This window comes from Pseudoliparis swirei, chromosome 1 (genome assembly GCF_029220125.1).
Source record: "Pseudoliparis swirei isolate HS2019 ecotype Mariana Trench chromosome 1, NWPU_hadal_v1, whole genome shotgun sequence".
Taxonomy (NCBI): domain Eukaryota; kingdom Metazoa; phylum Chordata; class Actinopteri; order Perciformes; family Liparidae; genus Pseudoliparis; species Pseudoliparis swirei.
The window spans coordinates 18950425-18975258 of NC_079388.1; the positions used below are offsets into that span (position 1 = coordinate 18950425).

A 24834-nucleotide genomic window follows, 5' to 3' on the forward strand; every position below is an offset into this window, starting at 1 on the left:
CATTTTTTAATTTATTTATTTAAGTTTGTCTTTTTCTCATTAATTATTTTCTTGTTGCGTTCTTTTTAAACTCTTTAAACTGAAATAAATAAATAAAATCCTTCAATACAATATGATGTTCATTTAGTAAAGAATCGTCACCAGTCAAATAAAGCAGGGGATGGTTCAGGGCGGGGCTACAAGGTGATTGACAGGTCTCTGCCACAGAGTGTGTGTAAGTGTGTGTGTGTTAGTGTGTGTGTGTGTTTGCCTGACAGCGTTTCAGGGTATTTTCACTCCATAAAAGTTAATTGTAGCTGTTTTGTGTGGTCTAAACTTTCCCTTCTTCAATTTAAATCAACTTTTTTTTCCCACCTTCGAATTAACTATAGAATTATGTGTAATTATCCTTCTTTATTTATTTTAATTTTACGTTAACCACTTCTTGAGTTGACTTCTTTTTCCACAAAGTACTTAACGGGCGTTGTGTGTTTAGATTAAACACTTTAAGACTCTTAAAACTATTATTCACTTTTATTACGTCACTAAAACTATTTCTTCATTCTCATCGATACGTTCTAAATGCTATTCCTCTTCTCTCCACTAGGGCCAGGCAGGCTTTGACGGACTACCTGGAAAACCCGGTGTTCACGGCAAAGACGTAAGATTTAAAGAGGCAGATTTTAATTAATATGCAGCATATTTTTGGCGAGTCGCCTAATTTGTATTAACGAAGCTTTTTTCTCTCTTAATTGATTAATTGGTTAATTGATCAGGGTCTGAGAGGACTGGCCGGGGCCTCGGGGCCCAGTGGGATTAAAGGCATCAAGGTATCGTAACCCCGTTCACCAGATTATAAACAGATAAAGTCACCGACACACCGACGTCACGCCGCTCCGCTGCAGACATTCCTCCGTCTCCTCTGCGCCCACTCGCTCGGGGATAAAAATGCAGTTTGTCTGTAATTAGTGACTTTGATGAATATTCCAGTCGCACACACACACCACACCCATGTGTGCACACACACACACACACACATAAATACACATATATATATATATATATATATATATATATATATATGCACACATGTACGCAGCAAATTCCCACAAGTTTCACTTTCCTTCAGGGCGACAGTAAGTACACACGTGTCATCTCATAATTTATGGTCGTTGCCGTGTAATTACCACGTTGCCCTAAAGGTGCTTTTTAGAAATACATTTTAATAATAATAAAATAAAATCTTTTGTTGTGTGAACTGCTTCACAGGGGGAGAGAGGCCTGGCCGGATCACCTGGGGATGTGGTGAGTACCAATATATATATATATATAGCCCAAAAGAGAGAAAGGATTAGTGTGGAGAACATGATTATGAAGTCTGACCTTTTGGCCACTAGAGGGCGCCACTGAGGCGAAAACCATGTAGTTTCACTGGTGGGTGGGTTGACTTTCTTTATTTTGATATTGAATAAAGTCATTTTTAAAAACAAATATGACAGAAAAGTGCTGGTCCCATCTTTTTGTATAGGATGTATGATAATATAAAATAATTACGTAGCGTTTTGGACGATTTCGTCTGAAAAAACAATAGATTTTAATTCTCAGAATCAATCTGTCAATGATTTTTTAAATTAAAAATAATAATAACACGCATTGATTTTTTTGTTCTTCTTATCTTTTTATTTCAGTTTCAGAAGGAAGGCTTGCGGGGTGAAAAGGTGAGTTCATGTTTAAAAATAAAAAATGTAACATTTTTCATGTTAATGAACAGGAACCACATCAAAGGCTCGAGCCACCGTGTCTCCTAAAATTACAATATATAAGATTACTTATTAAAATTACAAGACAACAGGTATTTTTGGTTATTTAATTTTTTTTACATAATAATAATAAATATTAATACATTGAGTCTATATAGCGCTTTTCTAGAGACTTAAAAACGTTTAGACAAACAGGACAAATAGAACATTTCAGGTAAAAAAGGAATTTAAAAATATTTTAAAAATATGTTTATCATGTTAATTAACACAAATGAACATTTTTTAAACATGTTACCTGAACATGTTTAACCATAAAGTGTAAACTGTGATCTCAATGAGTGTCAGAAGTTGCATCATGTGACACGTGTCATGTGACCTCCTCTCAGGGCAATGCTGGACCTCCTGGGCCTTCAGGGCCTGCCGGCCCCCAGGGGCCTCATGTAAGGATCAGGATTTATCACTTCCCTTTTTTTCCTACTTTTTTTGGGGGGGGGCCACATGTCCAGATATTGTTATTGTTTTTATTTCTCAGGGTCCTCCGGGTCATCAGGGTCTACCTGGGGAACCGGGAGAGTTCGGCCAGAGGGTGAGAATCTCATTTTGATTTAATCTGAACATTTCTTCATCATTTTAGGAAATACATTTTGTATAAAGATGCTCAACAACTACAGGTTAAAATATCCTACATTTAAATGAGCTTCGTCCTTTTTTCTATTTTTTTTACCTCCCTATTCGGCCGTCCACATCATCCTTATATGATGACCTAATAAGCTGGAAGCGGCTCACGTGCAAATAAACGTATTTTTTAATTCCGTTTTTGTTTTTTAAATGTTTTCTTTCAGGGTAAGAAAGGTGAAAGTGGATCACACGGCGTGGACGGCCTTCCTGGACCCCCTGTAAGAACGACTTCCGGTTCACACACACACACACACACACACACACACACACACACACACACACACACACACACACACACACACACACACACACACACACACACACACACACACACACACACACACTAAGACCTCCTCTAAGTAAATGGAGGAGATTTCATTTGGTATTGAGGCCTCCTGTTACCTTTGTGGTCAATTTGACCACATTCAATGTTTAACGTCTCTAAAAGAATGATTGACATCATTTTTTGTTGTTTTATATTTCATGACTTTTCCTAATTTATTGGGGGCAACTGGTAAAAACATAAAATTCTCATGATGATATGTTTTCAGCGTCCTGTACACAACTTGTACACATCGGTGTTCTTTGGGGTCAATTTGACCCCAGGCTGTTTTTCACTGTGTAAAACATATGAGAGATATCAACATATTTATTTATTTAAAGGGCTATTTAGGTAGTCAACAAACAAACAAACATAAAGTACCTCACACTTAAACTTGAGAAACAATATTAATTCTAATTCTTAATATTTGATGTGAGCCACGGAGCGCAGAAGGAGTCTGAGCTGCTTTCGATTTACATTTTACAAAAATTACTTCTCTAAACTTTCCCCTGGAGCCAAATAGAAACGCAGTCCACCTGTTCCAGTGTATGAGGTTTAAAGAGCTGCAAACAAGTGGTGTAATACTCCCTTCTAGTGGCCGCTCGCCGGTACTGACGCACTCTGTGAAATACATATGGACACAATTCATGAGGAAGAAAATAATTTAAAAAAACATGCCTGGAAAAAGTAAAGATATCTTAAAAAAACAAACATTCATTTGATATAAAAATTTAAAAAAACATTAATTTGATATAAAAATAAGAAAAAACATTAATTTGATAATTAAAAAAATAATAACATTAATTTGATATTTAAAAAAATAAAAAACATTCATTTGAGATTTAAAAAAACAAAAACATTAATTTGATATTAAAATAAAAAAATAAAAAGAAATTTGATATTTAAAAAAACCCCATTAATTTTCTTAATTTGGTTTTTACATTTTTTGTGATCACATTTTTATTGTTTTTGAGATATGCACATGCAAAGGAAACTATTTACATATTGTACATATATACAAAGGTACTAGACAAAAACATGATTTGAAATATATATATATATATATATATATATATAAATACGGGTAGACGTGCAGAAACCTGCACACATGTTGACATTGAGTGTATTTCTGAGGTGTGATCTCTGTACCTGCAGGGTCCGGTGGGTCAATCCGGGTCAGCTGGGAGCCAAGGACACACCGGGCCTCCCGTGAGTCACCAGACGCACACTAAGGAATGCACACTAAGGAACGCACACGTCTGTTGTTTTCTAACGAGGGTCCCGTTGTTTCTCCCTGAAGGGTCTTCCCGGTGAAATTGGATTTTCAGGCAAGCACGGCGAGGCCGGAAAGTCTGTGAGTCGGCTGTAAATTATTTATTCTTCTCCAATATGGAAACAGATGTTGTTGCTTCTCTGCTGAACGTCTTTCCCCCTCAAAGGGTCTTCCCGGTAAAGACGGGCTGGACGGCCTTCCTGGGAACGACGGCTCCCCGGTCAGTGAGGCGTCAGTGTGTGTGACCTTGTGTGAGACCTTGTGTGTGACCTTGTGTGAGACCTTGTGTGAGACCTTGTGTGTGACCTTGTGTGAGACCTTGTGTGTGACCTTGTGTGTGAGACCTTGTGTGTGAGACCTTGTGTGTGAGACAATGTGTGTGACCTTGTGAGACTGTTTGTGTAAAAATGTGTGTGTGACGTTGTGTGTGAGACCTTGTGTGTGAGACGTTTTGTATGAAATGTTGTGTGTATGACCTTGTTTGTGTGTGACGTTGTGTGTGAGGCAATGTGTGTAACCTTGTGTGACCTTGTGTGTGTGACCTTTTGTGTGTGACCGTGTGTGTGACCTTGTGTGTGACCTTGTGTGTGACCTTGTGTGTGTGACCTTGTGTGTGTGACCTTGTGTGTGTTACCTTGTGTGTGACCTTGTGTGTGTGACCTTGTGTGTGACCGTGTGTGTGTGACCTTGTGTGTGTGACCTTGTGTGTGTTACCTTGTGTGTTACCTTGTGTGACCTTGTGTGTGACCTTGTGTGTTACCTTGTGTGTGTGACCTTGTGTGTGAGCCTGTTTTTATTTTAAGGTCTTCATATCGTGTTGTCGCTTTTAAAAACGTAGTTTTACAGCAACTTGCAGACATTTTCAGAATAATAAATAAATAACTATCCGACCTGAACGTCTCGAAAACTACACAAACACACACACACAAACACACACACACACACACACACACACACACACACACACACACACACACACACACACACACACACACACACACACACACACAAAGAAGCTATTGCACCTTTTCAGAGGCCAGGGTGTGTCTCTTGTGTGTCTCTTGTGTGTCTCTTGTGTGTCTCTGTGTGTGACGCTCCGGTTGTACATCTAAATGTAAATGTTGTGTCCCTGAAGGGGCTGAGGGGGGAGCGCGCCGCCGAGGGGCCTTCAGGCACACCCGGATCTAAGGTAAGACACCCCCCCCCCCAGGAACACATTGATACATGTGTGTGTGTGTGTGTGTGTGTGTGTGCGTGTGTGTGTTATCATAATGCATAACGAGTGTGTGTGCGTCCCAGGAACACATTGATACGTGTGTGTGTTTTATCATAATGCATAACGAGTGTCTCCCCCCCCCCCCCCCAGGGTGACGATGGGCCTCCCGGACCAAGAGGGCCTCCAGGGGACAGAGTGAGCTCACGGCTGTGTGTTGTTGTTGTTGTTGTGTTGTTGTTGTGATGGTGTGTAGTTCATAGTGTGTGTGTTTTCTCTGCCTGCAGGGCGAGCCGGGTGCCGCCGGTCAGACTGGGGGGGACGGAGGCCGCGGGGACAGGGGGGTCCCGGTAGGTTGATGTGGGCCGGGGCCTGAATGGTGCTGGTGACCTGCTGGGAGAACCTCGGGTTCTGCTGGGTTCCCCAAAAAGACGCCTTGAGACTTCACTTCCTACTTCCTACTTCTTACTTCCAATTAATGAAGTTCCCATATTCCTGCATTTAAGGGCCAATATGGTCCATGATCTGTAGACATGTATCATATAGTCTTGATTTTTATATACATATTTATTTGTTTATTTATATATAAATGTATTTATTTATATATCATTTTTTATTTATTCATACATAAAGATGGACAAATATATATTTATATTGTTATATATATATATATATAGATTTTTTAATGTAAATATTTATTTATATATTTTATATATACATTTATACATATATACATCTGAATTTATATATATATATATATTTATATACGTATTTATTTATATTTATACATGTATTTATATATGTATTTTTATATGTATATGCATTTATTTATATATATATACATATATATATATATTTAATATATATTTATATATATGTATTTATTATTATATGTATATATGTATTTATTTATATTTATATATATATTATTCATATATTCGTATGTATTTATTTATATATATATTTATATATATATACATATTTATATTTAATCACATATATATGTTTAAAAATATATATATTTAGATATATTTATTCATATATTTTATTTCTATATATATATTTATAGATAATTATTTTTATATATTTGTCGTGGCTTCTCCTCTGTAGGGAGAAAGAGGACAGGATGGATCACTCGGCCCGAAAGGGGATAAAGGAGGCAAGGTAACGAAGGAGTCAGTTTTCACCTGACGACTCATGACATTTAATGACATTTAAAACGTAGTTTAAAAAAACAAAAAGACAGTTACGGCCCCCTGTGGTGTTGGTCGTGATGATGGCATCGGTGTGACGTGTCCTCTGTGTCCTCAGGGGGACGTGGGAGTCAGAGGACTACCCGGCATCCCGGGGAACGTGAGTTCACCTCCCGACACTTTGATCTTTCACGTCCTGAAATCTCATCGTGGTAAAAACTCGTACGTCCGATTAAAGACGAGCGCCGACTGTTTCTTCTCCTCCGCAGGTCGCCAACGTCATCCCCGAGCCCGGTGAACCCGTGAGTCCACTCACCACACACACACACACACACACACACACACTAGACCTCTGCTACAGGCTCAGGGGTGACGGCACGTTGAGATAGATGTCACGTTTTACACTTTCACCATGTTTCCAGTTTCTATTGAATTAAGCCAGTAAATAACGTGAAATATAACGTAAAGGTCAGCGGCAAACTGCCAGAGGTCAAACCAAACAAGTTTATGTTACCAACAACTGAAAAATAATGTACATTTTAAAGTTATCGAAAAAGGCTTTTTTCAGGAAGCAAGTTGCAGTTGGAAGAAGTTTATGAACAATATTTGATGTCCATTCTAGAAAGAATGCCACACGAGTGTTTTAGGCTGTTTTATACATATATTTATTTATTTATATATAAATATAATTATTTATATATAAAGATATATATTTATATATACAAATCTAGATTTATATTAATATATATTAATATATATATATATATATAAATATATGTAAATACATAGTTATATAAATACAGATATATACATAAATATATATAAGAATATAAATATATATATATAAAAATCTATATATATATTAATATAAATCTAGATTTGTATATATGAATATATATCTTTGTATATAAATAAATAAATATATTTTTAAATAAATAAATATATATATATAAATATATATATATATATATATAAATCAAGATTATAATATACATGTCTACATTTTATTAAAGAAAACCATTCCATGATTTTTTTTTAAATATATCTCAAATTTTTGTATTCGTTCTATTCTTTAATTTCAACAAAAAATGGAGAAATTGAGGTGCTCTAGAACTTTCTGACCAGTAGTGTGTGTATATATGTATATGAGTAAAATTTCCTCTTGTCTTTTCTTTCTTTCTTTTCTTTTGTCCATAAAAACGTGTAAGTGTATTTTGTTGTTCCCACCTGTAGGGCGTACCTGGAGAGAAAGGAGCAAAGGGCGATCAAGGGAAGCAGGGAGAGATAGTGAGTTTCTTTTTCTCCTTATATTCACGTCTCGTCGTCTTCCTGCAGTGTGCACGCGTGTCCACCAGGTGGCAGCAGAGAGCAGGTCTGCCGCGTGGAGCCGTAACTATTAAAGACAGTTTATAGAGGTACAGACTAGATCAGCTGAGCAGGAGCGGCAGCTTTAATGTGTCGCTATGGTTACGGTGAAGTCATGATGCAACACTCGCACTCACGTTCTCACAAACACACACTTTATCACACACACACACGTTATCACACACTCACACTCACTTTCTCACAAATACACACACACATACTTTATAACACACAAACACACATATTATCACACACACACTTTATCACTCACACACACTTTATCACATACACACACACACAAACACACACACATTTTATAACACACACACAAACACACACACATTTTATCACACACACACACTCAATCACACACATACACACACACACACTTTATCACTCTCACACACACATATTATCACACATACACAAACACACACACTTTATCACACACACACATTTATTTTCTTACACACAAACTCTTGCATTTCATTCTCTCACACACACACACACTTTATCACTCTCACACACACATATTTTCACACATACACAAACACACACACTTTATCACTCACACACACTTTATCACATACACACACACAAACACACACATATTTTATCACACACACACACACACTCACTTTCTCACAAACACACACACACTCAAACACACATATAATCATACACACACACACTTTATCACTCTCACACACACATATTATCACACATACACACACACTTTATCACACACACATGTTTCTTTTCTTACACACAAACTCTTGCATTTCATTCTCTCACACACACACACACACACACACTCTGACTCACACACACTCTGACTCTCAAGCGTCCTATGGAGGTGACAGAATATTGTCGTCATACTTCAACACGTAGACGTCGTTAATAATCTAAACTCTTCATCACCCTGGTTGTAATCTAAACTCTTCATCACCCTGGTTGTAATCTAAACTCTTCATCACCCTGGTTGTAATCTGATGTCATAACGATCTCCCCCTGAAGGGTCACCGCGGGTTACCGGGCGAACAAGGCTTCAAGGGACCGGCCGGCCTCGCGGTAAGAAGCTCGTCACCCGGGCGACGCCCATCGGCGAAGTCTCAACGTCTAATCTGACTTATTTTTCTTTTTTTAATCCCAAAAGGGTCCGACGGGTGAAGCCGGCCTCACGGGAGAGACGGGCGGCGCCGGCCCCCCCGTACGTTTGTTTCTAGCCCTTCACACGTGTTCAGCAGACGGGGCAATGCATTGTGGGAGAACTGTAACGCTTGTGTTCCCCTCAGGGTCCACCGGGGGGCGGCGGCTCTCAAGGTGCTCGGGGAATACCGGGGAACGTGGTAAGTCGGGCTCTGACCTCCAAAGGTCATCGAGAGGAGCTGGAGGTCACCGGCATTGAACCGCCGGCTGTGTGTGTTGCAGGGTGTCCCGGGGGCCGCGGGGCCCCCAGCTGCCGCCGGACAGAGGGGAGACAAGGTCAGTCCTCCTGGTGGAGGTCAGAGGTCAGGCTGCAGAGTGAGCCTGACCTGTGTGACCTTGTGTGTGACCTTGAGTGTGACCTTATGTGTGACCTTGTATCTAGAGACACAATAGCAACGTAGAGACGCAATAGAGACACAACAGAGACACAATAGAGACACGGTAGAGACACGGTAGAGAGACAATAGAGACATAATATAAAGACAATAGAGACAAAATAGAGACACAATAGAGACACGGTAGAGAGACAATAGAGACAAAATAGAGACACAATAGAGACACGGTAGAGAGACAATAGTGACATAATATAAAGACAATAGAGACACAATAGAGACATAATGGAGAGACAAGAGAGACACAATAGAGATACGGGAGAGACAATAGAGACATAACATAAAGACAATAGAGACACAATAGAGACACAATAGAGACACGGTAGAGAGACAATAGAGACATAATATAAAGACAATAGAGACACAATAGAGACATAATGGAGAGACAATAGATACATAATATAAAGACAATAGAGACAGAATAGAGACATAATAGAGAGACAATATAGACATAATATAAAGACAATAGAGACACAATAGAGACATAATGGAGAGACAATAGAGAGACAAGAGAGACACAATAGAGAAATAGTAGAGAGACAATAGAGACATAATATAAAGACAATAGAGACACCATAGAGACACAGTATAGAGAAAATAGAGAGACAATAGAGACATAATATAAAGACAATAGAGACAGAATAGAGACATAATAGAGAGACAATAGAGACATAATATAAAGACAATAGAGACAGAATAGAGACATAATAGAGAGACAATAGAGACATAATATAAAGACAATAGAGACATAATAGAGACATAATAGAGAGACAATAGAGACAAATATAAAGACAATAGAGACAGAATAGAGACATAATAGAGACACAATAGAGACACAAAAGAGACACAATAGAGAAACAATAGAGACACAGTAGATATATAATATAAAGACAATAGAAACACAATAGAGACATAATAGAGATACAATAGATAAATAATAGAGACATAATAAAGAGACACAATAAAGACACAATAGAGACATAATAGAGAGACAATAGAGACACAATAGAGAAACAGTAGCGAGACAATAGAGTGATTTTACTCTCTTAATTCTAGGGCGAGGCCGGTAGACCAGGCCCCTCCGGCCCCTCCGGGCCCCCCGGAGACGGAGGCCTGACGGGGCCCCCCGGACCACCGGGGAAGGGCAAAGACGGACAGACTGTGAGTTACTGATCATTTATATTATATATTATATTTATCACTTCCGTTTCAACTTCAAACATTTAGTTTTTGCAGGATAATATTTGTAATAATATGTTCTTGTATGTGTGTGTATGTGATGCAGTTTGTGGCTTTTAAAGGGAAAGAAACAAATGAAAGAATTAAGAAACAATTGCAGATTTTTGGGTTGAATTCTGTTTTTTTATGAGCTACAATGACGAAGTAAATAAAGGAGACACCGGGATGTAGATGTTGTCTCTTTAAAGTCTGTCCACTAATAGTCAATTAAAATCCAGCATCTCCTTTTGGTCTTCCTTTAGTATCTTTATTTATAAACTTATAAACATCAAATGTACGTCTTGTGCGTCAGTTCCTGACATTTATAATCTGTTGGACACATGTGCGTCTCCTCTGGTGTCTGAGGGCCAGCAGCAGGTCAGAGGTCAATCACAGGGGCCTGTGAGTCCGCTGGCCTTCAACAGGAAGCTCCTCCACGTTCTGCTGAGTCGGCGCATTCCGCTGCACACGTGTCAGACATGTGGCGCCGCCCTGCTGACAGGAAACGAGAAGACGCCCGAGAGGAGAACCACAGAACCGCAGCTCGGGTTTATGTTCTTGTGTTTTACAGCTGCCAGGTGTGGCCCCGGGGCCGAGAACACTCACTCGGAGAACACACACTCCTGCACACTCTGGGTCCTGAGTGGTGTATCTAGAGGTTTCTTGTCTTTGATTGGTCGAGATTATTTTTTTATTGAGGTTATTTGTGTTTATTACAGGGAGATCAAGGACCTCAAGGAATACAAGGACCCCCAGGGCTAAAGGTATAGGTGTGTGTGTGTGGGTGTGTGGGTGATAAAGTGAGTGTGTGTGTGAGAGAGAATGAAATGCGTGTGTGTGTGTGAGTGAGTGTGTGAAGGTGTTGCAGGTTGCCTGAGGTGTGTTTTTAATCACACACAGCTTCTCTTTTGTTGATGTGAAAAACGTTTTATTTATTTATTCTGGCTCACGAAAACAATGACTTCTGTTGAAAGCAGCAGAATAAATATATATACATATATATATATATATACATAAATATATACATAAACATATATATGTATATTGTTTTTAAATATATATATGTATATTTGTTTTATATTCATATATAAATATATGTATATATTTTTTAAATAAATATATCTTTGTAGATTTTTTATATACATACATGTATAAATATATATATATATATACTGTATATGTATATTTAAAAATATATATATATGTATACATATATATATATAAATATACATATATGTATACATATATATATATCTGTATGTATATATATATGTATATATATTTATATATATGTATATAAATATATAAATATAAAAATTAATGTATATATACATATATATATATATATATTACGTGTAGTCTCTCGCCCTCGTCACCGACGGTGACTGTTTAAAAAATGAATATTCCTAAGAATATTTTTTCTCTCAGGGCCAGACGGGTTCCCGGGGAGAATCGGGGTCACCCGGAGGTCGGGGCGTGGCCGGAGAAGGAAAAGTGGGCCAACCGGTGAGAGCCTCGACGTCACATGACCCGCTGCTCATTTACATATTTATAAAATAAAAAATATTCAATTTATTATGTTCTTCTTCTTTCTTTAGGGACATGCAGGAAATAACGGAGCCCCGGGACTTTCAGTAAATATGTTTAATAAAGTTTCCTCTTGAATATCTAATGTGTATATATATATATATATGTATATACGTATATATATGTATATATACACATATATATATGTATACTGTATATATGTATATATATTTATATATATATTTATATTTATATATATATATGATATATATATATAAATATTTGTACAGTATATATACATATATATATATGTATATATATACTGTACAAATATACTTACATATATATACATATATATATATGTATATATATGTAAGTATATATAATGTATATTTGTGTTCCAGGGCGTGAGGGGTCTGCCCGGGGCCTCCGGTCCTCAGGGCCCCGCGGGCCACAACGTGAGTCACACTGCATTCATAAACATATTTAATTACTGTGAGTTGTGTTTGTTTGTTTATTTGTAAACAATAATATTCAATATTGTTTTACCTTCAAAGGGTTTAACGGGACGGCCGGGAGACAAGGGGTCACCCGGAGATCCCGTGAGTACATTTAAGGAGATAATATGTTTATATTCTAATAAAAATTATATTTATGCTTATTTTTATTGAATCTTTTGGGCCAAACGTGACCATCTTTGTCATTTAGTCCATGCTTTAAATCATTTTTAACATGCATGAATGAATACATTCGATAATATTTACATGGGCCGTCATGTGGAGATTTAAATAAATAATGTTTTATTTAAAAACTGAGAAACAAATTGTATTATGAAAAAATTTACAAAATGTAAAAAATAAAATAAAAACTACTGATAATAAAATTAATACAATATTTCTGGATTTTTCTTCTTTTTCTCTTCGTCTCTCAGGGAAAAGACGTTGACCTCTCTGACCTCAAACTGAAGGTAAGGAGCGTCTCCTCTTCATCACCAACATGTCTCCTCTTCACCACCAACATGTCTCCTCTTCATCACCAACATGTCTCCTCTTCATCACCAACATGACTCCTCTTCATCACCAACATGTCTCCTCTTCATCACCAACATGACTCCTCTTCACCACCAACATGTCTCCTCTTCATCACCAACATGTCTCCTCTTCATCACCAACATGACTCCTCTTCATCACCAACATGTCTCCTCTTCATCACCAACATGACTCCTCTTCACCACCAACATGTCTCCTCTTCATCACCAACATGTCTCCTCTTCATCACCAACATGACTCCTCTTCATCACCAACATGTCTCCTCTTCATCACCAACATGTCTCCTCTTCACCACCAAACATGTCTCCTCTTCATCACCAACATGTCTCCTCTTCACCACCAACATGTCTCCTCTTCATCACCAACATGTCTCCTCTTCATCACCAACATGTCTCCTCTTCACCACCAACATGTCTCCTCTTCATCACCAACATGTCTCCTCTTCATCACCACCATGTCTCCTCTTCATCACCAACATGTCTCCTCTTCACCACCAACATGTCTCCTCTTCATCACCACCATGTCTCCTCTTCATCACTACCGTGTCTCCTCCTCATCACCACCGTGTCTCCTCTTCATCACCAACATGTCTCCTCTTCATCACCAACATGTCTCCTCTTCATCACCAACATGTCTCCTCTTCATCACCACCGTGTCTCCTCTTCATCACCACCGTGTCTCCTCCTCATCATCACAGTGTCTCCTCTTCATCACCAACATGTCTCCTCTTCATCACCACTGTGTCTCCTCCTCATCACCACCGTGTCTCCTCATCACCAACATGTCTCCTCTTCATCACTAACATGTCTCCTCTTCACCACCAACATGTCTCCTCTTCATCACCACCGTGTCTCCTCTTCATAATCACCATGTCTCCTCTTCATCACCACCGTGTCTCCTCCTCATCATCACCGTGTCTCCTCTTCATCACCAACATGTCTCCTCTTCATCACCACCGTGTCTCCTCTTCATCACTTGTAGGACGTGTGCTCTGACTGCCCAGCCGGTCCTCCCGGTCTTCCTGGTCTACCCGGCGCCTCGGGAGACAAAGGACACCCGGGACCGCCGGGGAAGAACGGCCAAGACGGTTACCAGGTAAGAAATTAATATTCATATAAATGTTTATGTATCGCCCAATATCACAAACCACAAACTACCCTCAGAGGAGTGTTACTGTACGTTACGGTACGTTACGTCATGGTACGGTATGTCACGGTACGTTACGGTATGTTACGGTATGTTACGTCATGGTACGGTACGGTACGTTACGGTATGTTAGGTCATGTTACGATATGTTAAGGTACGGTACGTTAGGTCATGTTACGATATGTTAAGGTATGTTACGATATGTTACGTTGCGATATGTTACATTACGATATGTTACATTACGATATGTTACGTTACGATATGTTACGTTACGATATGTTACGTTACGATACGGTACGGGATTGTTGCGGTGTGTTACGATATGTTACGGTTTGTTACGATATGTTGCTGTATGTTACGATATGTTACGGTACGTTACGGTATGTTACGATACGGTATGTTACGTTATGATACAGTACTGTATGTTACAGTATTTTTACGGTATGTTCCGATATGTTATGGTATATTCCGGTCTGTTCCGATATGTTCCGTTATGTTACAATACGTTACGGTACGTTACCTTATGTTCCGATATGTTACGGTATGTTACGGTACGTTACAATATGTTGCGTTACATTACGGTACGGTACATTATTGTATGTTACGATATGTTGCGGTATGTTACGGTACGTTACGATATATTACGGTATGTTATGATATGTTACGATATGTTACGGTTCGTTGCGATATGTTATGATATCTTACGTTACGGTACGGTATGTTACGTTACAGAACGATACGTTCTGATATCTTACGTTACGGTACGATACGTTCCGATATCTTACGGTACGATATGTTACGTTACGGTACGGTATGTTTCGTTCCGATATGTTCCGGCAGAACAACGATGTGCCTAATGCAGCTTTCGACCTGCTGCTGTCATGACGTCATGACGTCTCCAGGGTCTGTTAACATGAATCATTCCGTAATTCAGAAAGTAAATTCTAAACGTTACCGTGACACAGACTGACGCTCCCTGTCCCCACAGGGCCAGACGGGAGCAGCCGGAGCCGACGGGCTCCCCGGAGCTGACGGGGCCAAGGCAAGTGTGTGTTCACTCACAGCTTCACACACATCACCGACATGCCTCCTCTTCATCACGACGCTGTGATCCAAAGTGACTAACAGTCACATTCACACACCGTAGACTCAGCTACAGGGAGCAACTCAGGGTTAAGTGTCTTGCTCAAGGACACGTTGACTCGGGCGGGGATTGCACCGTCAACCCTCTGATTGGAAGACAAACCTGGTGACCTCTGACCCTCAGTCACCTTATGACGCATCATACACACTACTCTCTGAAAAACACACATAGCACATACAATACTACAACTCAGGACTAGACAATTATTATTAAAACTATTTATTTTATTTACATTATTTGTATTTCATTATTTTGTATGCAATCTATTCATTATTATCCTTTTCCCCCCATTTTTTTTTCTTGGAGTGAGCGCCATTTGTTTGTTGTTGTTTGTGTGTTGTTGTATACACTGCATACGTGAATATCACGTGTACCAAGACATACAACTGGAAAAAATGACAAAGAAAGTGACTGTATGAAAATACATATTGCTATGTTGTTGAAAACTAAATAATAAAAAATATATAATAATAATAATAATAATACATTTTAATAAAATAACAAAATAACAAAAAAGAGGATACAATATAAATATAGTCCTGACTGCTCATAAGTTTCCTTTGTCAACATTTATATTTATTTTTAAAGCTCAACGGGTTCAGATAATTTAACCACAGCCTTCTCCTTTTGTAAGAGTTTAATATCTTTATTTTTCTCTTTTTGAAATGTCAAATTTCTTATGCTCTCTCTCTCTCTCTCTCTCTTCCCCCCTCAGGGTATTAAAGGGGAACGAGGAACCCCGGGAGGCCCGGGAGACAAAGGAGAAAAGGTAGAGTTATGGTTAAGACTCATTTCCTCCATTTGGGTTTAAAAAATATAGTTTGATATGAATCACATAATTATCACATTATTAAAATACTTATCATTTAATATTAATTATTTTATATTGTTAATACTATTATTACTACAATCACTTTATTACTATTATTATTACTTTGATATATATATATTATATATATACATATATATATATATATATATCATATATAATGTGTATTGTAATGCATTCACAGGGCCACACAGGACCTCCTGGCCATCCAGGTACCACCGGCCTCATGGGAACACCTGTAAGTTATGATCATGCTTCTGTATTCTTCTTTATTCTTCTACATGTTTCATACTTTCAGTTAACGGAGCGACTAGTATCGGCTCTGGTCCCACACTGACCTCCACTGACCTCCACTGACTTCGCCTCTTTTTCCTCTTCAGGGTAACGACGGACAGCCCGGCCAAGCCGGCCCCCCTGGCCCCCCCGGAGAAAAGGTCAGGGTACTTTCCCCCCTCAGAATAACGTATTACCTGTGTGTGTGTGTGTGTGTATGTATGTCTGTGTGTGTGTATGTGTGTGTCATCACTGTACGTGTGTGTGTGTGTCCTCCCTCCTCCAGCATGTAGGTCAGCCCTGTGTTGGTAAATCATCATTTTCTTTTTTCCTCTCCTGCGGTGACGTTGACCCTTTTGTTTGTTTGTTTGTTGTTAGGGCAAAGAGGGTCTCAAGGGGATCCAGGGACCACCGGGTCTGCCCGGCTTGATCGTAAGCACAAAACATACCATGCATGCCGCTCCGCGGCGTGGTGGATGTCTGCTCCGTGGCGTGGTGGATGTCTGCTCCGTGGCGTGGTGGATGTCTGCTCCGTGGCGTGGTGGATGTCTGCTCCGCGGCGTGGTGGATGTCTGCTCCGTGGCGTGGTGGATGTCTGCTCCGTGGCGTGATGGATGTCTGCTCCGTGGCGTGGTGGATGTGCAGGACGCTAACGTGGACGATGTCCTTTGATCTTTAGGGTCCGCCCGGGAGGACGGGGAAAGACGGAGGTCCAGGGGAACCGGGAGAGTCCGTGAGTGGAGGAAGACGAGGGTCTCGAGCCGCGGTCACACAGAGCAACACTCACCACGCCCCACTGTTTGGACTAGTTGTGGCTTTTCACATAGTTCGTCCCTCAGAGGGGGCGGGGCTTAGAGGGGGCGTGGCTTAGCTCTATGGCTTGTCTCCGTGGAAACAGTTATCATCTCCTTCATCCACCATAAAGAACTCACCACTAGTTCTGCTTCATACTTGTTGAAGAACTATATATACACACATTTATATATATATATATATGTACATACATATATATACATATATTTTTACGTACACATATATATATACATATATATGCATGTATATATATAGACATATATATGTATATAAAAATGTATATTTATATATATATGTATATATAAATAAATGTACATATATATATATGTATGTATATGTACATTTGTATATAAATACATATATACAGGACTGTCTCAGAAAATTAGAATATTGTGATAGTTCTCTTTTTTTTCTTCTGTGCAAAAAAAAAAAAAAAAAATGCATTGCATTCTCATTTCATTAAATCAAAATATTGCAATATCTTTTATTTTTTATTTTTTATTATTTTATAATTTACACACAAAAAAAAATAAATCATAATCTCAAAAATTTTTATTTTTTAATTCAGACCAAAAAAAAGATTTATAACAGCTGAGTGTTTGTCAAGGCTCAGGAAACCCTGCAGTGTTTGTTTCGAGTTAATTAGACAATTCAATTTGTTTAATTAATACCCTACTAGTATTCTTTTTCATGATATTTAATTAGAGACAGGATATTTGAGTTTTCAAACTGTGTCATAAATCAGCATAAATCATAATAAAAAAGAAATGTAATGTTCATTGTAGATGATTTATAAATGAATCATGTTGTTTTTTTTTTTTTTTTTTTTAATTGAATATTCTAAAAATCTGATTATATATGTATATATATAGATAGATACATGGCCAGACAATGACGACGTCACTGTTTATGGTTCATTTCTTTCAATCATTTTATATTAAGTTTTTTACAAGTTACACATTACCAGACGACAACAAAACAACAACAAATGAATACAAACTACAGAAGAGCAAAACAACTAAACTATTCAAACAATACGACACGGACAGAAATCATCATCATCATCATCATCATCCTCTTCATCCTCCATATTGAACTATACTTGTATGTATATCATCCTCACCACTGCCTTCTGGTCTCCTCTCAGGGGAAGCAGGGGGAGCCGGGGCCGCTCGGGAGCCCGGGTCTGAGGGGCTTCCCGGTAGGTAGTCCACCACGGTACACGGTCTGATGGAGCAGGCTGACTGATGGTTCACGGCTGTTGTTGTTTTTTTAAATTCTATGTAGGGCTTCAAGGGCCACAGAGGAGAATCGGGTGCTCCGGGTACGAAGGTTAGTAGAAGTGTTTAGTTATTTTTGTGCATTTGAACCGCTGCAAGGACCATGTTGGTGTTTAACTACGAGCAATTCAATTAATTGTTAATCTTGCTATGATAAAAAAAAGATTACAACAAAGATAAACTAAATTATACTTATATTTAATTAGTTTTATATATATTGTATATGTATTTTATATATATGTACTTTATATATATTGTTATATATATAAAGTACATATATATATAAAATATATAAATATTTATTATATATACAGTATTATTATTATTATATATATAATTTTGTTAACAAAAGATGATACATTTTATATATATATATTTAATTAGTTTAATCTATTATATATATATTATAATAATAATATAAATATATATATTATTATAATAATAATATATCATATTTATTCATTATTATAATTATGAGTGTATATATAATGTATATATAATAGATACAACTATGTATATATTCAAACCACATAGGTTTAAAGCAAGATTACAAAAAAGATAAACAAAATGGTTTATATATATATATAATAGATAAAACTCATAAAATCTATATATTTATAATCTTTTTTTAATATACACTGGTGTTTGACTCTTTTCTTAGACTTGAAATCCAATTACTTCGAGAAGAGTTCCTCTGTAATGTCTTTAGAGCTCCGTGTGTCGCCTCTTGGTCTTTTTGAGGTTTATCTAGTAATTACGTTTTTTCTTCTTCTTCTGTGCCAAACAGGGAGAAGATGGAAAGCCTGGATTATCCGGGAGAGACGGCAAGCCTGGGAAAGAGGTACGAGCAACCTCTTTATTAGTTATTGATTCATGTTTTCAGACATATACTATAATATACAGTAAAATACAGCTGCGCTCACATAAAAAGGGTTATCAAGGGTTTTCTACCCCTCTGTTAGTCTTCTAAGGCGAAAACACAACGTACCACTATAACACTGGAGATAACACATGCTTGTTTCCCTTGTGGCTCTTCAGGGCTCCGTGGGGCCTCCAGGCCGAGAGGGGCTCAGCGGACCCCGAGGGGAGTCGGTGAGTCTCGAGGACGTGAAGCGGCGCTCCACTCCGATCCATCATCCCGTGTTCTTCATGTTTTATTTATATTTTGCATCCTCAGGGGAAACAAGGTGAAGCGGGCCCGTCGGGGAAAGCCGGTCTGCCTGGAACTCCAGTGAGTCACTCTATTTTCTGTGTGTGTGTGTGTGTGTGTGTGTACACTATCTCTAAAACAACAAGTTGCAAACATTATTTGTTGCACATGTTTAATTTTTTTTAAATTAAAGTGCAGCAGGGGAAGTTTTTATAGAAGAGACGATCTATCCTGAGGCTGGAGGACGAGTTCCTGGAGGAGAACAGCGATCAGAGAGGAGAGAGGATAGAGGAGGGAGGAGAGAGGGGAGAGGAGAAGAGAGAGGGAAGAGGAGAGAGGAGGGAGGAGGGAGGAAAGAGGAGAGAGGAGAGTTTAGTTTAGTTTAGTTTAGTTTAGTTTATTTCGATCAGCACGGTGGCTCAGTGGTTAGCACTGTCGCCTCACAGCAAGAAGGCCCTGGGTTCGAGTCCCAGTCGTCCCGGTCGTTCCAGGTCCTTTCTGTGTGGAGTTTGCATGTTCTCCTCGTGTCTGCGTGGGTTTCCTCCGGGTACTCCGGTTTCCCCCACCATCATAAAGACATGCTCCGCAGCCTCACCCCGGTTCGTATGGATGTGAATGAATGTTGGTGGTGGGGGAGGGGCCGGAGGCGCTGATTGGCTGCCACGCTTCCGTCAGTCTGCCCCAGGGCAGCTGTGGCTACTGATGTAGCTTACCACCACCGGTATGACTGTGTGTGTATGACTACTGGACTCTGGACTGTAAAGCGACTTTGGGTATTTAGAAAAGCGCTATATAAAAATTGAATGTTATTATTATTATAATATACAAAAATCAAAATTTCAACAAAAGAAGAAAGTGGCTGACCGAAAGGGTCAAGGCTGAAGCTATCAAGTTTATAAGTGCCCTAACCTATGTTTTCATGAAAATACTTATTTTAGAGAACCATATACATATACAGGGTTTTTCCTGGGTCAAAATGGGTCTTCGATGCCGGCGTGCGGTGATTTTTTTTTTCTTTTTCCATCGCGGACTTTTTTTTGCCTTAGGCGCTCGGGAAAACGGCTTAGGCGCACGCCCACATTTTCTCTATACAGGAAAAACCCCTGATATACCCATATATATATATATATATATATACATATAAACATATACACATGCATACAAATTCACACACCCATATAAACATATATACACACACATAAATACTAGTGCTGTGAAAAATAACGCGTTAACTCAGTTAATTCAATTACAGGTTTAACTAGTTGTTTTTTTTAACGCATTTAACGCATGCGCAGAATGAGCTTCCAATCCGTCTGTTGTTGGTCGTCGGGACGAAAAAAAAGTCACTTGCAAAATGAGCTTCCAATCCACCACTTCAATCTGAACTCTGTCCGCTCTCATGCAGACGGTCTGTTCATCGGTAATGATCCTTCCGCAGGTTCACCTCCGGAAACCTTGTTACGACTTTTACTTCCTGTAGATCAGGGTCTCAACACGTCGATCGCGACCTGCCAGTCGATCGCGGCGTAGTGTCGGTAGACCGCATGACATTATAAAGATTGGCCCGCCCACTGACATGTTCTCTAGAGCACGTCTTTGTTCTTTTATTAAACTAAACGCCTGTTGTTGATCGTATCTCCACAGCAGCATGTCATTTCTGTCTCTTCGCGTTGTGTTAACACTTATCGATCTCCGTCTGCGCGCCACAGAGCTCCGCGGCGCATCGGGACCGAGCAAAAAAAGTATCTTGTCAATCTGTCCACCTTTAGATTGTATCATGGTGGAGTTAATGGTTGACAAACAAGAGAAAAATGCTCTGTTTAACCCTCCTGTTACCTTTACATTTACGAACATATTTTACCCTCGGGTCAATTTGACCCCAGCAATTAAAACCTCCAGAAAATTATTAGAATTAATATTGCTTCCCAAGTTTAAGTGTGAGGTACTTTATGTTTGTTTGTTGACTACCTAAATAGCCCTTTAAATAAATAAAAAAGTTGATATTTCTGATATGTTTGTCACAGTGAAAAACAGCCTGGGGTCAAATTGACCCCAAAGAACACCGACATTAAACATTGAATGGGGTCAAATTGACCCGAAAGGTAACAGGAGGGTTAAACATTCTGTTTAGGATGAAGATGTATTAATGTTCCATATGGAAGAAAACTGCTAAATAACTGCTGAGTTGCAGCACCATTGTATAGAAGAATGTATAAATGTATATATCCGTCTTTTGTCATAAATCTCTATGTTCTCACAAAATATACCGAGAATATCGGTAATATGTGATTAATCATGATTAATCCACAAAAACCTGTGATTAACCCGATTAAAATTTTTAATCGTTTCACAGCCCTAATAAATACACATACCTACATATACATAAAACAATCAACAAAACAAAAACAAAACAAAAAACTTGTCCCCATTACCTGTTACTTCAGATGCGTCATCAATGCTGATACGTCTGTACTTGTCCAGAGTCATGTCTTTAATTTTTTTTTGGAATATCACCAGATTCTTAGAGAGGAGAGAGGAGAGAGGGGAGAGAGGAGAGAGGAGAAGAGAGAGGGAAGAGGAGAGAGGGAAGAGGAGAGAGGAAAGAGGAGAGAGGAGGGAGGATGGAGGAGAGAGCTGAGAGGAGAGGGGAGAGAGGAGAAGAGAGAGGAGAGAGGAAGGAAAGGAGAGAGGAGGGAGGAGGGAGTAGAGAGCAGGGAGGAGGGAGGGGAGAGGAGAGAGGAGGGAGAGGAGAAGACAGAGGAGGGAGGAGGGAGGATGGAGGAGAGAGCTGAGAGGAGAGAGGGGAGAGGAGAGAGGAGGGAAAGGAGAGGGGAGAGGAGAGAGGAGGGAGGATGGAGGAGAGAGCTGAGAGGAGGGAGGAGGGAGGAGAGAGCTGAGAGGAGAGGGGAGAGAGGAGAAGAGAGAGGGGAGAGGAGGGAGGAGGGAGTAGAGAGCAGGGAGGAGGGAGGGGAGAGGAGAGAGGAGGGAGAAGAGAAGAGAGATGAGGGAGGAGGAAGGAGGGAGGAGAGAGGAGGGAGGGGAGATAGGAGGAAGAGGAGGCACAGAGGCATGATATAAAAATGTTATCAGATGGACAATTTTACCACATAGAGATAGAAAGAGAGAGAGAGAGAGGAGGAAGAGAGGAGGAGGAAGGAGGCAGAGAGAGGAGGAAGAAGAGAGGAGGATGAAGGCAGAGGAAGAAGAAGGAGGCAGAGGAGAGGAGGAAATAAATGTTATTCGTAAAGCTCATTATACCACGAGCGGCCTTCAGGTGGCGCCACAGAGCGAGAGCCTGGGGGTCACGTGACCTCCTCTCCACCTGGGGAGAGGACCGAGCCTCCTGATTGGCCGGTTTGAGGTCATAGGAGACAGAGGGTGGAGTGTCGTCACCTCACTGTGTCCTAGGCCTCCATGCGCCGTGTGAACACGGATATTAACCCCTTCAAAGCCGACATGAGTCCTGGGTGATGAGCGGTGCGTTAGAGGTCATGTGACCGCGGTCATGTGACCACGGCTGTGTGTCTGCAGGGTCTGAGAGGAGACAAGGGAGTGCCCGGCAACCCCGGGCTACCGGGCTTCAGTGGCCCCAAGGGCCCCGCGGTGAGTGGGAGATTATGGGTTTTTACTTTAAAAGATTATTTTTCAAAAGTGACCAGCTGTGTGGTGATGATGTCATCTTTTATCTTGATTTCCAGGGTCCATTCGGTCCCATCGGCCCAGAAGGTAAACAGGTGAGGACGTCATAGTAATGTTGACGAACTGTGATGACTAATATATATATTACATAATATATACGTTACATGTGCTTCTTGATCACATCCAATTTTTTTATTAATATATTTTTTTAGGGGATGCCGGGCAGAGTGGGAGATCGTGGCCTCAGAGGAGACAAGGCGAGTACAAGAGATGCAATTCTATATATAAAAATATATATTTATAAACCTATCATATATATATATTTATATATAAATATATATAAATAAATATATATGTAAATATATATATATATATATAAATATAAATATATATTTATATAAATATATATATATGTATATATCAATATATTATATGTATATATATTGTATATACAGGACTGTCTCAGAAAATTAGAATTGTGATAAAAGTTTTTTTTTTTTTCTATAATTTTTAAAAAAAAAAAATCAACTGATTTGGATTTTCATTTTTTTTTGAAATAAATATTGCAAGCCTTTTTTTTTTTAAAAATGCTAATTATGTGCTTACAAAAAAAAAAAAAATCTTTCCAAAAAAAAAAATAAAAACAGCTGAGTGTAAAAAAAAAAAAAACCTTGCAGTGTTTTGAGTGTTGTAGGGTTAATTACACAATAATTTGTTTATTTTAATTAGACACTTTTTAGTGTTTTACTTACTTTATACTAGTATATTATCTTTTATTTGATATTTTAGTTTTTAAGCCATAATCAGAATCAAAATAATCATAAATAAAAATAATTAATATAGTTGAAATGTAATGAATCATTAATGAATGCATTTTTTTTTTTTTTTTTAATTGCATTTTTGAAAATTTTCACAATATTCTAATTTTCTGAGACAGTCCTGTATTATATCATACATTAGATATATATAAATATATATTTATATATAAATATATTTATATATAAATATATATATATATATACATTTATATACATATATTTATATATAAATATATATATGTATATATAAATATTAGGGCTGGGCAACGATTACATTTTTTAATCGCGATTAATCGCATGATTTCCCTGATTAATCACGATTAATCGCATTTGTATACGCAAAATCCAATAATTAATTCAAAAGTAGTGTATAGCGCACTTCTATTTGAAATGTTCTGCCATATGAATGAAAGTGCCATAACATGTGTTGTCCCTGTTAGAGTGAGACACCAGAAAACACTTTCAGTGCAGTTTGTCAATTCCTAGAACTTGACACTTATTTTTAATGTTCTGCCATATGAACTAAAGTGCCATCAAATCTGTCAGGACATTGTCCAACGCAGT

At 38.6% G+C, this 24834-nt stretch overlaps 1 protein-coding gene across 1 annotated transcript in view; it reads left to right on the forward strand.

The window, feature by feature from the left end:
- Nucleotides 1-24834, forward strand: part of col22a1 (collagen, type XXII, alpha 1) — a 60006-nt gene that overhangs the window by 25641 nt on the left and 9531 nt on the right. The window contains exons 18-60 of the mRNA XM_056416082.1: nucleotides 587-640; nucleotides 756-809; nucleotides 1249-1284; nucleotides 1668-1697; nucleotides 2126-2179; nucleotides 2272-2325; nucleotides 2582-2635; nucleotides 3895-3948; nucleotides 4040-4093; nucleotides 4179-4232; nucleotides 5148-5201; nucleotides 5379-5423; nucleotides 5513-5575; nucleotides 6336-6389; nucleotides 6537-6578; nucleotides 6688-6720; nucleotides 7652-7705; nucleotides 8801-8854; nucleotides 8940-8993; nucleotides 9079-9132; nucleotides 9215-9268; nucleotides 10441-10545; nucleotides 11322-11366; nucleotides 12031-12108; nucleotides 12201-12236; nucleotides 12534-12587; nucleotides 12687-12731; nucleotides 13061-13096; nucleotides 14160-14273; nucleotides 15313-15366; nucleotides 16184-16237; nucleotides 16482-16535; nucleotides 16678-16731; nucleotides 16949-17002; nucleotides 17250-17303; nucleotides 18531-18584; nucleotides 18671-18715; nucleotides 19451-19504; nucleotides 19702-19755; nucleotides 19841-19894; nucleotides 23345-23416; nucleotides 23512-23547; nucleotides 23665-23709. Of these exons, the coding sequence (XP_056272057.1) occupies nucleotides 587-640; nucleotides 756-809; nucleotides 1249-1284; nucleotides 1668-1697; nucleotides 2126-2179; nucleotides 2272-2325; nucleotides 2582-2635; nucleotides 3895-3948; nucleotides 4040-4093; nucleotides 4179-4232; nucleotides 5148-5201; nucleotides 5379-5423; nucleotides 5513-5575; nucleotides 6336-6389; nucleotides 6537-6578; nucleotides 6688-6720; nucleotides 7652-7705; nucleotides 8801-8854; nucleotides 8940-8993; nucleotides 9079-9132; nucleotides 9215-9268; nucleotides 10441-10545; nucleotides 11322-11366; nucleotides 12031-12108; nucleotides 12201-12236; nucleotides 12534-12587; nucleotides 12687-12731; nucleotides 13061-13096; nucleotides 14160-14273; nucleotides 15313-15366; nucleotides 16184-16237; nucleotides 16482-16535; nucleotides 16678-16731; nucleotides 16949-17002; nucleotides 17250-17303; nucleotides 18531-18584; nucleotides 18671-18715; nucleotides 19451-19504; nucleotides 19702-19755; nucleotides 19841-19894; nucleotides 23345-23416; nucleotides 23512-23547; nucleotides 23665-23709 (2310 nt within the window). The remainder of the gene's footprint in view (nucleotides 1-586; nucleotides 641-755; nucleotides 810-1248; nucleotides 1285-1667; nucleotides 1698-2125; nucleotides 2180-2271; nucleotides 2326-2581; nucleotides 2636-3894; nucleotides 3949-4039; nucleotides 4094-4178; nucleotides 4233-5147; nucleotides 5202-5378; nucleotides 5424-5512; nucleotides 5576-6335; nucleotides 6390-6536; nucleotides 6579-6687; nucleotides 6721-7651; nucleotides 7706-8800; nucleotides 8855-8939; nucleotides 8994-9078; nucleotides 9133-9214; nucleotides 9269-10440; nucleotides 10546-11321; nucleotides 11367-12030; nucleotides 12109-12200; nucleotides 12237-12533; nucleotides 12588-12686; nucleotides 12732-13060; nucleotides 13097-14159; nucleotides 14274-15312; nucleotides 15367-16183; nucleotides 16238-16481; nucleotides 16536-16677; nucleotides 16732-16948; nucleotides 17003-17249; nucleotides 17304-18530; nucleotides 18585-18670; nucleotides 18716-19450; nucleotides 19505-19701; nucleotides 19756-19840; nucleotides 19895-23344; nucleotides 23417-23511; nucleotides 23548-23664; nucleotides 23710-24834) is intronic.